Source organism: Boleophthalmus pectinirostris, unplaced genomic scaffold (assembly GCF_026225935.1).
Source record: "Boleophthalmus pectinirostris isolate CB_2022bp ecotype Guang Dong unplaced genomic scaffold, ASM2622593v1 HiC_scaffold_5, whole genome shotgun sequence".
In the NCBI taxonomy this organism is placed as follows: Eukaryota; Metazoa; Chordata; class Actinopteri; order Gobiiformes; family Gobiidae; genus Boleophthalmus; species Boleophthalmus pectinirostris.
Genome location: NW_026571404.1, coordinates 30,571,721 through 30,584,292, shown reverse-complemented (window position 1 = coordinate 30,584,292; position 12,572 = coordinate 30,571,721). Strand labels below are relative to the sequence as shown.

Genomic DNA, 12,572 nt, shown 5'->3' with positions numbered 1-12,572 from the left:
AGAGAAGGAGAGGTGGGGTCAAGAGGTTTAAGGAACAGCGTGGTTGATCTAACATATATCCAGGGTTGTAGTGGGCGTGGTAGGCGGGGTTACGTTGTCCATCCACTTTTCCCATTGTGAGATATAAAAAAATAACAAATGTAAAATAGCCTACAGCTTAAATGTCAAACTGGAGCAACTGGCAATGGTGAAAACAACCTGCATAGGCTCATGATATCTGCACTACTGTCCTACAGTGACCTGAGACATGAGGGACCAGGACTGAACCCAGGACTGAACCAGGACTGAACCAGGACTGAACTAGGAGGACTGAACCAGGACTAAAGCAGGACTGAACTAGGAGGACTAAACCAGGACTAAACCAGGACTAAAGCAGGACTAAAGCAGGACTGAACCAGGAGGACTAAACGAGGACTGAACCAGGACTAAACCAGGAATAAACTGGGACTGAACCAGGACTGAACCAGGACTGAACCAGGAGGACTAAACCAGGACTAAAGCAGGACTAAAGCAGGACTGAACCAGGAGGACTAAACGAGGACTGAACCAGGACTAAACCAGGAAGAAACTGGGACTGAACCAGGACTGAACCAGGACTGAACCAGGAGGACTTAACCAGGACTAGACCAGGACTGAACTAGGAGGACTAAACCAGGACTAAACCAGGACTAAAGCAGGACTGAACTAGGAGGACTAAACCAGGACTAAACCAGGACTGAACCAGTAGGACTAAACCAGGACTAAACCAGGACTAAACCAGGACTGAACCAGGACTGAACCAGGACTGAACCAGGCATGGACTAGGAGGACTAAACCAGGACTAAACCAGGACTAAACCAGGACTAAAGCAGGACTAAAGCAGGACTAAAGCAGGACTAAAACAGGACTAAACCAGGTCTAAACCAGGTCTAAAGCAGGACTAAACCAGGTCTAAACCAGGTCTAAAGCAGGACTAAACCGGAACTGAACCAGGACTGAGTGTTGGGATGGGCCCGGAGGTGCGCCCGTGTGGTTGGGTGACGGCAGGTGAAAGGACCGACGCAGAGCTCGTAGGCTATTGCAGGTGGGCGGGATTCATCACATGGATGACTTCACGAACTGTGTACCCTCATTTAAAATATCCCCACTACACCACTGCATATATCCACATCTGGGCAACAGGGCAGTTTTGCGTGATGTCACCAACTGCTGGAAGCTGAACGCAAACAATAGATGGTTCTGTTAAAACACCATATACACAGTTTAGTAGATGAAAAAAAGTGGGTTTGCTGTTTAGTTCAAATTTAAAGATCCTATATTACTTGACTTTTGTGAGCCTTCGGTCATATTAGAATGTTGTTACCTGATCAAAACATACATGGAGTTGTGTTTTTTTTCATTCACACCCTTTTTTATTAGTTTGTCCATATCTCCAAAGCTCAAATTGCTCTCTTCCACCTTGTGATATCATGAAGTCATGGCCACAAGATTACGTGAGACAAAATTGCTAAAAGAATAGTCTTGTGAGAATTAATTTGCATCTGTTTACATTTGAATTGGACAAAAAAAGGTTAAGCACTGGCTAGCTATACCTCTTATGTCCCTCTGGCGGGGCTCCTATGACAACTAAAATATTAAATCAAATAAATAAAAAATTGTGAAGCCAAAATTGCGAATTGTATTTCACAATTGACTTATTATGAATTACGTCAAAGTCTTGTCTTGTGGATCCAATCTCATGTCTCATCTCATCTTGTGGAAAATTTGTCTCATTCCATCCATAGTAAAGATATATTTTTTGGATTCATTTATTCTTTTATCATGTTTTTGTATTTTTAGAGCATTTTATTACTGCAAAGCTTGTCACGACGACATCACCGACCCAAAAAGGATCAAGAAATGCGGCTGCAAACGACGTGAGTACTCTCCTCGGGCCCTGTCCCCCCTCTGTCCCCTTCACACCCAAACCTAACCCACACCTTAGCCAATACAACTGTTTAATATTGAACTTGTTTATGTCATATCACTGTTCTTCTTAACTGTAGCACTGTCTGTAAAGGTAATCTCATGAAGTATCCATTTACAAGTCAATGCTTGGCTGTGGAAAATTGAACTGGTTGTAAATGTATCTCCTTAAATACATATTACTTAAAGGTAGTTTAGGTTGATTTTTCCATGTCTGTCTCTCATTGATGGACGTTGTGTTGTTGTATTCTTCCCCAAAAGAGTTGAATTTAAATTGACAGTTCCATTACAGTAATGGAAGTCTGAATCTACTGTATGTCCTGTCCTGTCCTATTCTCTTCTGTTGTTTATTTTATTTTATTTATTTAACTGTTTCTTTACAACCAGTGACATACTTTTGATGTATTTCCTTCCCTGCTGCCATTGGAAAACACCACTTTATTTTAACCCCTCTCTGGTAGTGATATATTGTGAGTAAAATCCAACAAAATCAAATGGGTGACCTACTACCCAGAGTGCAGTGCAAGTGTTTTCTATTCTTCAGCCAATAGTACACTGTATCTATGTTGCATGTACCAGTGTAGCTTCTGCATCCCTCTCCCCGCCACTCATCCGCACTGTATCAGACCAGAGCCAATCCAAAACAGCAGGGTTTAGGCTGTCCCCGAAGTCCAGACGTAGACGTTATCAGATGTGGACTAAAGCTACACTTTCTCCCCAACCTTTGACTAAACCAAGCTCACATTTGGCACCAGAGTACGCATCCTAACGAGAGTACGGACTTGAAGCAAACCTGACATGACATATGGTAATCCAACAGCCACCACTCGCACAAGAAAATTAACTACAACCAAATTGATCTGCCTTATGTCAGAAGAGGTTTTGTGTGGCTTTCCGAGAGAAGAAATGTCCTTGTGGGCCTTTTGGAAACAGGTTGCCAAAACAAAATCAAAACAATCTGGTTTTGACTTTCCCCTACCCCGAGTGAGCTCAGTCCTGGCCCAGATCTCACAGAGGCTGCAGAGAAAGGCCACTGCAGCAGGGCCCACAATTCACTACTCTTTTCAGTGCTATTGAGGGATTTAGAGATAGCGTTAGGCAACCACTAGATGGCGGTGCTTGACAAAAAAAGATCCAAGTTATTCTCCAAGTGTGATGTTTGTAGAGGAAATATAATGGCCCTAACAACTTCAGCAAAAATGCAAAGTTATCCATTTATGTATAATTATTCTCATTAATTGGGAGGTTTTGGACGCTTTTGGACAATTTTGGACATTTTTTACATTCTTGCTGAATGTGTTGTGTCAGGCAATATGGTGACCCGGTCTATTCCGTACACAGACTCCCCTTTTAGACGCCTTTACAGTGAGCCCCATATTCCTGTAGGGAGAATCTGGGCATTTGTGAAGTCAGAAGTCAGACATGTTGTTTCTATGTGTGTGTATATATGTGTGTTTTTGTGTGCGTATACGTGTGTGTGTGTGTGTGCGTCCTGTGTCACTCCATTGCTTTTCCAGTCACACGTCCAAAGCCCCATTGTTGAACTCACTGTGTCCAGCGCCTTTATAGACTCTGAAGTCACTGGTGTGAGCATGACCCAGCCCCCTGCTGCTCTCTGCCATGTGCATAACTGTGTGATTACAGTCAACAGTTTCCTCTGTCCCCTCTTTCGCTAGCACAGAGTCTGCATGCACAGCTCATAAGGCATGCCATGGGATACAACTAGGCCTGTCACGATAAACCGAAGTATTGAAACTACATTATGACACTGATATAACAACAATAATACAGTTTCATTAAGAGGTATGAGCTACAGTAACAGATTGAACCAACAAATAGTCACAGAAGTCACTTATTTAACCCTTTACAGCTCAGAAGTTATTGTGTTACGTCAAAAAATACTCCAAATCTCCCCACTTTACAAAGAAATTATACTTGAGATAAGTATTGTGTCTCAAACTATATTCTCCCAGCTCCATAGTCGCTATAGTAATTATCGTGACAGGTCTAGATACAACAGCCCCTACGAGGATCTCCTATTCTCTCATTGGCCAGTTCTCTGACTTCACGCGCAACATCTGATTAGCGGACGTGACTTAAGGAGTCAAAGATGCAGACAGGTGCTAGACAGACAGCGTTCGGCTTCTGTCTGCTCCGCACCCGGCCAATGAAAGAGCAGAGCATAGAGGCTGTTTGTGCCCAGAGTCACAGTAATCCACACACGCTCCTCTGGGACTTTCACCGCGGCCTTCCTCTGGGCTTCAAGCTATAGCAGAGTGTCACAGGCAAACAACAAGCATAGAAACAAGCAAAGGTATCGTTTGTAATAGTGTAGGTTTGTGTCATTTATGCTCAAATTATGATTTACTTCACAGTACACATTTTAATCATATTCAGTAACTTTGGCATTGAGAGAAGGAAGACAACAACAAGTGCTTATGCAACTAGTTCATCTATGTTTCTAAGCTTAAACTACAGTGTTACCAACATTTGCAATTTGATATTTGCAATTTAAATAATAGTTGTGATGCAACAACTAACAACTAATGATGCAACTAATTGAGCAGCTCTTTTGAGGCATGCTTTTTTTCATATTATGAACAGTACATCAGCTCAAAAAATTTAATACAGATGTTGCAGCTAAAATTAAAATAGTTAAAATACAGATTTTTGTTGGAATTCAGTGAGATCTTGGGTCTAGTCTAGGGTGATCAGACGCAACTATTTACCCGGGACAGTCCCAATTTTGAGCCCTGTGTCCCCTATCCCTGCAGATTTATCCAAAGCAAGTGATTTGTCAAATAAAAGAGAGGCATAAATTGTCAGTTGTTTAGGTAAAATACAGATAAGCTGCTTAAAAATGACCAAAACACAAATAAAATGTGACTATATTGTCTCACATGTTCGTCAAGAATGGTCTCTGCATAACAATTTTCCTTAATTATGCACTCGTTTAACAATTTTATTATTACCAACCACCTCAAAACAGGTATGTCCGAGTTTTTTATTTTGAAAATCTGGTCACCCTACTATTATGAACAGTTCATTAGCTCATAATATTTATTCCTTTTATGCAGGCAGCTAAAATTAAAAATGTTAAAAAGCTGATTTTTTTTGGAATTCATTGAGATCTTGGGTCTAGTCACCAGTATAGATGATCAGGTTCAGCAATTGTGAATTGACTTCACATCAAAAACTTTGCACATCAGGTTTATAGAAGCTTTATAACACACACAATGAGGCCCTGAGGGAGCGCAGCAGTGAAACGCCATTCGATTTGGCATGGACCAGCCTTTCTAGTGTGACGTAGGACTGTCACGATAATTACTATATCCATTTATCGTTCAGTATATGAAAGCTGGAATAGCATTTTTTGGGATCAGTATTTATCGTGTGTACTTTTTATTTGCACTACTAAGACATTTTTGATTACTTTTTGGCTTTATGATAACTTTTAAGCTGTAAAAGGTTGAATTAATATATTTTTTGTCTTATTATAGATTCAAATGAAGTACTATTTTTTCATTCTGCCATTTATTGCAGATCATGTTTTCTTTTCACGGTCTTTTTGATTTAGAGTAGTTTTTGTGGTTTAAATCTGCACTTGGTGGCATGAATTAGCTCCAAAATTATTTTTTATCGTCAGTATATTCCAGCAATATATCGCATTTCAAAATTTGCTATCGTGACAAGCCTAGTGTGACGTAGTTTAGCGTAATGCCTTGTTCAGAGCCGCTCCAGCTGCATGATGGGATACAGGTACGTGATCCACCCCTTTAGCCAACGCATAGAGGAAGTACAAATGTATTGACACATGTTTGAGATTTGCTGCTGAACTACATTTCTCATTGCTCCTGTTCATGAATGCCTCCCCGTCCCCTTCTTTCTCATTGTTTTGCCTTTTGCTCTGTTACAGCCTTAGCACGCAGCTTGACCTCACGAATAAAACCACAAAAATTAGTCCTCGAAGAATTAAAGTATTGACTCTGAATTTTCTTAACGAATCCCAAGCACTTTGTTTTTAGTGTTGTTTTTTTCTTGACCGAAGCTGGCGATCAAGTCTGCGTAGTCTAAGGCTTGCACTTTCTGATGACGATACCTTCCGACTTCCCCCCGGGTTGAACGATTTCTCCTTTTTGCCATTAACCTGCTGCTTTTCCTCTCCTCTCATCCCAAAACATGACTGTAGCCAAGATGTCCGTCTACAAACGAATGAAACTGGCATGTTGTTTTGATTGCGGCCGCTCAGAACCAGACTGCTCTTGCATGTCAGGCAGTGTACATAGTAACTTGGACACCCTTCAGAGAGCCTACCCACTCTCCTCTGTCTCTATTCATGATTGCGCACCCACTTTACGTGCCTGTAAGTTACAACGCCCCACACATACTGTTACATGTCTGTGCGCTGTGTATTCCGTGTACTTTATAGCACCATACTTTACTTTTGTGTGTGTGTGTCCGCGGTGTTGTCTATATTTGTGCGTTGTCTTCATGTTACGTGCTTTTTTTTTTTAGTTGTTTTCATTTCTTTCGTCGTCATTTCTGAGCGACTGGTCTGTTTTTCGGTTAAGCGGGTTCAACTGAGCTAAGTCACAGTGTTGATTTAGCTCGATGTGGTTGAGATGGGTAATATATATATATGTGTGTGTGTGTGTACTTGTTCATTTGTGTGTGAGTGTGTGTTGTGGGTCTGTGTTGTGGCTGCAGCGTAGTGGTCACGGCATGCTGCATCAGTCCAGCAGTGGTTTTGAAGCATTGGTGTTTGCTGTGGTTCTAAATGTCCAAGGTAAGGTCTGTGTGCACACTCAAATGCTTCTCACAAGTCTACTCTTCTCTGGTGTGTGTTTATTGTGCCTATTGTGTACATTCTAGGAGATATTCAATTACGTTTTGGTTTTCTTTTGTTTTGTTTTTTTATTACCAAGAACGGAGTATCTTTCTTTTTTTTGTATTTGTTTCAGAAGACTAAATATACAGTATTCATAATATCACTTCACACTAACAATCTGTTAATTTTGTTGACTAATATTTTATCATCAGTTTTCATCAATAAAAAAAAATCACTAAATAAACTGTAGCTAAAGAGGACTGATTCCAAATATACTGTCAACATTTATATTTTAATAAAGTGAGGAGCTCCAGAGACTCCAGAGAGTGGGGTCATGCTCCAATGAATCTCTAACTGAAGATAATATTTTCATTTTCAGCCTCATTTTATTCTATGAATTAATACCAAAGGAACAAGTTTGAATTATTTGTTGGACTAAATGTATCTGGAGTGCATTATAATGCATGCATTTTAGAATATCTAAAGGTAATTAACTAGATCTGTGCTAAACTATTAAATATCATAAAAATCTGTTGTGAAATGTAACAGAGCTGAAACTTTGTCCATTAGCATGACCAAGTGAAAGAAAATCTCTCAGCAGACACAGCCTTGGTCCTCCAGGTGAAATAAGAGTAAATGAAAGAGAATAGAACGTGATGGCTTGATAAAGAAAAGGAGTCGCCCCCCTCCTCTTCCTCCTGGTTTCCTCTTAAGTCAATGGGAAATACAGAATTGTCCGTCAATTAGACATGGCAGCAGTAGACGGAGCTATCAAAGCCCTGGGTTCAGACGCACAGATCTGATTTCCTTCTCAACATTCTCCCAGCGTCCGCCGCCTCAGCCCAGATTAGTGTCAAACATGCCATGATGAGTTTGGCTTGGCCTCTTGTAGTTGGGCCTGCGCTCATATCCCTCGGTACCAATTACTGGCCATTACATGGTTACTGATCTCACTCCTGCTCAGCCCCTGTTGGCTTTCAGGAAAGCCTCCACTGTCTTAGATTTCGACCCCCTTTTTAGCTCTGACTTTGTCTGAACAAAGTGAGTTTAGTGCAGGGGTGCATCGGGCTTTGTCAGGGATTGCAGGATTTCCGTTGCCCATTTTCCCTCTTTTTCCACCAGAGTGAGAGGATAAGACATCTCTATCCACTATGACCTCATCCTGCTGCACATCTGAAGCTGATTTGACTTTTCTAAGCAGAGCTCTTCCAGGAGAGTGCTCTGTCATTGAATGTTCTGTGGTCTGTGATTTAGGCCCATTCAACATTCAACAAATGCACTGAAATCCACAAGAGCCGAGCTGGACTGGCCTCTGCCATGCTTTTCTTGATTGTACAGTATAATGACACTCTGTAGGGTTTTGGACATATCTTTAGTTTATCTTCACGTCAGTGGTGGGTCATATACTGTTCTGTGACTTAAACGTGGTGATAGAAGTGTCAGTGTTTATGTTCTATTAGCATCAGTCCAGATGTAAAGTAGACGTTGGGCTCATGGAGCCTATATGTTATATGTGCCTAAGGGCTCTTGGCCTCTGGGTTATGTCTCGAGCTGATCTTGTGTGTACCGTACACATACATGTGACTTCACATGAGGGTGCATCTGCAGCTCATTGCTGGAGACCTTATCTTTCGTGACACAGAAATTATGTTTGCATTCTCATTTTCCCAGCCCTGCTGGTCCATCACCAAACTTGGCCTGACAGCTGTTGTCCACCAGGCAGGCGGGGTCCCCTCCCCAGTCCTCTGCAGCCTCTGTCCTGTGCAGCCTGGCCCTGCCCCAGATGCTAGCCCGTTAGCCCGTTAGCCTGTTAGCGTGTGTGCTGTGTGGAACAGGCAGATTGCCTGAGACAGATGCCAGGGCCACTGTGGTTCTGTGTTTGAGGATCTGTGTCAGGGGGCAGCCCTGGGCCCTCTCTGTGACCTTTACAGCTGCAAGACACTGCAGCTCACAGCTCTGTGTAGTCTGCTGCGCTGCCACCGGGACTAGCGCTGGGGCCGCTCCTCAAATAAAGTCACATTCTGGAAATTTAGTCAGTCGGTTCTTGGCAATGTAAAGATGGACTGTATGTAACGTTAGATGTCCTTGCTTTTTGGGAAGGCTGTTTTGAATAGTAATGGTCTGTTTTCTGTGGTGTGGATGTTACATGCAATATACAACATTATGTTCATCATAGTGTTCTCTCATCACATTTGCATTCTATCAAAAGTAGTCAACATTTCCAAGGAAATAACAGTATGAAATATTTCTTTAATTTCATGTCATAGCAAAGTCCTTGAATTGAAATCTCTTAGCCACAGTCACTTGATGAGTGGCGCCTCTGTGTGTTTGTCATACATCTTTTCCACACAGTGTATTTGTTGTGATGCTCTGCACACTTGTTCATTACTTCCATCCTTTCCACTCCATCACCACCATGTTGTCCTCCCCATCTGCGTTTGTAGTGCTGTGCCTCTGAATGTTTCATGACATCCTCTGTCCTGTGTGTGACCTGCCACTGTCTTTGCATTCTCCTCAGCCAAATATAAGTATAATGGATATGTCACATCACGTAAGTCTGTCCTCTTCACTCTGCTACACTTGTCTTAGACTCTAGTCTCCTCACTGTCATGTGCCTTCAACTAAATTACTCTTGTAAATGGTATAACAAACCATGTTTAGTGTGTCATAAGTTAAGTTATGATAGAATTTCTCAGTTAAACACAATTAAACAAATATTTTGTGTTTGCTAATACTGTACTGTGTAGTTGCTTCAAATATTCTTTTTGTATTGTGCTGCATTTAGCAGCAGATGGCGCTACAACACCAGGGAACAGTGGAAGTCAAAAAGAGACTGGGGTGCGATTCAAAGCCGATTGCAATTTAGGTAAATCTCTTAGAAACATTATGGTTAAGTACACTTTCTTTTGAGAGTGCTGTCTTCTGTCAAGCATTTCATGTCTGTGTAATTTCTACATAATAATTCTCCTTTAATCTCACTTATACTGAGCATAGGGACTTTTCTGTTGATTTCATCCTATACTGTACCTACCAGTATAGTGGCTGCCTCTTTAACAAACTAAAAGCAATTGCCATTTCATTTAACTGAAGAAGAAATGCATGGGCTCAACACTCTTTCATGCAGGGCCAAAGCTTGCTCACGCAGCACACACTGTAGCGGCAGGGCCAGCTGAGCTCTCATACCAAAGTCCACATTTTCCAAAGCTATTCCTGCGCCCATCATCCTCTTGACTTTGGGTGGGGGCGATCGGAGCCGGCGTGCGTGCAGGACAGTACCATCATGTGATTAGCATTTGAGGAAGGGACAGTTGCCGTCTGGGTTGTTCAGAATGCACAGTGGAGCTGCCAGGGCGACTGAGCGCGCTCTAACGCTGCTCGTGTTTGACAAGGGCCAGATGAATCCAGGAGCTATCGGTGGCGCCCCGTAAATCAAGGAGGCAGCTGACGGCTGGGATAAACGTCTGTTTATCGCCCGGGGCCACCCGAGCATGCTTTTTCTACCAAACAACCACCGACCACCCTTCTACCACAGGGAGGGACAGCCACGACTATACTCCCAACAAGCACTCAGAGTGCTCCTGTGTGTGTGTGCCATGAGCACAGAGATATGTGCAAATATAAACATCAGCACTTCATACACAATGCATAGGTCAGTGCTCCAGTGCTGTGCAGAGACAAAAGGAAAATGTGCTGTTGTGTTAACTCATATGACACTTAATGTCATTTTTGATGGAAAAAAACAATACCACAAATTAAACCTAAACTATAACCTTTATAAAGTAGTGTATGTTTATGTATCTAAACATATCTATCTGTTATCAACAGGAATTTGACTAACAAAGTGAAGTGCATGAAAACTGAGTCTAATTGCACCGAAGAACTTTCGTTAACCTATCGCTGAAATGACACCTGCAAATTTCTCACATTGTTATTCTTCATTGTTTGACAGTAAAGGAGGAAGTTAGACCATCTTTTCAAAACCGATCTATTAAAATCCCCGGGTGCACCTTCACAAATTCCTTGGTTCCCAACGCGCAGCACCCCAGCCAGGACGCCCTGCTCGGCCCCAGCTCTGCAGACATCCCTCTTGTTAATAACCGTAAAGGAAGCCTGCTCCCTGCGGGCCCCTGTGAGCCCGTCCAGCTGCGCCTCAGTATCTCAGGGCCGGGGCCAGAGTCCGGGGCACGACTCCTGGTGGAGAGCCGGCTCAACCGCGCCCGCAGTCTGCCGGTGAAATACCGCTACCACCCCAGTAATGCCATGCTGCACAACCAAAGTAGGCACTGCAGTCCCCCTGGGCATCAGGGCTGCATCAGTAACATCTGCCTGAGCATGTCCTCACCTCAGAGCTGTGCCTATGCTGCTGTGGAGGCTGCAAGTCCATCTACTCACAGCCTGCCTGTGTGCCTTTCTTACCAACACTAGGATGGATTATTATCTTTGTTACTTCTGATCTTATCAAGTAGACATGTTTGTACAAAGACACTGAGCAGTTGCCTATAGCATTAATTTCCTGATTATTTTCACTACATTACACAGAAATATTGTTTGTAAAGTAGCAAGCGTTTGTGACAGTAAGTATTGTGAATGCCCCTTATATAAAGCAAATGTCACAGGCTGACATTTTATTAGGAGGCAGAGTCATGTTTCTTATCTTTTATTAGCAGAATTAGGTGACAGCTGAGAATAGGTGCTCAGACAATAATGAGATTCCACATGCTTGGAATAGTGAGGGCTGCCGGCGCACTCATTGATTTACACTAATATCATGCTGTGTTATTGATTTCTAACCAAAGGACTGATCCGGGTTTGAAGTGACGCTGCTCCTGGCATTTGCACTGGGAGAGGGCAGGGTGGATGCGAGCTCCTGGGTGCCTGTCTAAACGCTGTTGAAACTCCCAGACAGTAGTGAAGATCAGACTGCTGTTAGCCTGACTGAAGTCTGCAGACGCTCAGCCCACGGCCTCACTGCGCCTGCTCTGTCTAGGACTCCAGCTGGAAAAGTTTGAAGACCAGATAGCCTTTTCTTCTATTCCACATCAAAGTCTTACACGGTTGACAGGAAATTCATCTCAAGAATCAGTGCTCCAACAGCATCAAACAAAAACTGTCAAATGAAGAGAATCAGTGTTACTCTATAGACCTATTTATTTCTCAGTGTAGTCTTGACCTTCTCTTACTGTACGTTGATTTAATATCCACTACTAACTGTGCCCTAATTTGTCTCATGCTGCAGTTTAATAATAAGTGCTTGTGGCATGGAGGTAGACCTGTAGAAGAGCCATTCGTGTCCAAACAGGAATGATGCGTTTGGAATCGGAATTTAAATCCAAAAATCACTTTCAACACATAAAAAATTCCATTTCCATAACATTTATTTACCTCACCTTCATCGCTTTTGCTCACGCCCTCAACCAACAGCGCAGTCTGAGTCATCACGTTTCCGCAATTAACGCATGAATCCTCTGATGCAGACTGCTGGGTCCAACCAGCCGTACCATGCGCTCGAAGTCTTTTAGCGAAGGGCCCATTTAAAATCAAAATCAAATATTTGTGGGTACGGGGATGTGAGCCTTCGCGTTCCAGTTTTAAAACCGTCAATTGGTTTTTCTCCGTGGTTTCTCCTGCCTATTTTCCAATTTTTACTAATGCTTTCCGTCTAGTTTTAAAGTTTATTTCCTCCTTTTGTTGTTCTTTTTTATTATTGCGATGATTGACTGACAGATTTCCTTTGTGCACATGTCACGTCCAGCTCTCTCTCTGCCTGCCCGCCTGTCTCTCGCGCTGACACCCTTTGCAT

The 12,572-nt window shown here is 42.6% G+C and overlaps 1 protein-coding gene across 13 annotated transcripts in view; it reads left to right on the top strand.

Annotated features, from left to right (window-relative positions):
- Positions 1-12,572, top strand: part of kcnma1a (potassium large conductance calcium-activated channel, subfamily M, alpha member 1a) — a 316,984-nt gene that overhangs the window by 279,171 nt on the left and 25,241 nt on the right. For 6 of the 13 annotated variants that reach the window (XM_055162657.1, XM_055162656.1, XM_055162652.1 and 3 more), the window contains exons 18-19: positions 1,819-1,895; positions 2,406-2,414. In XM_055162657.1, the coding sequence (XP_055018632.1) occupies positions 1,819-1,895; positions 2,406-2,414 (86 nt within the window). Of the gene's footprint in view, positions 1-1,818; positions 1,896-2,405; positions 2,415-6,133; positions 6,308-12,572 lie in introns of all 13 variants that reach the window. The other 7 variants (XM_055162655.1, XM_055162653.1, XM_055162661.1 and 4 more) reach the window with 2 other exon arrangements.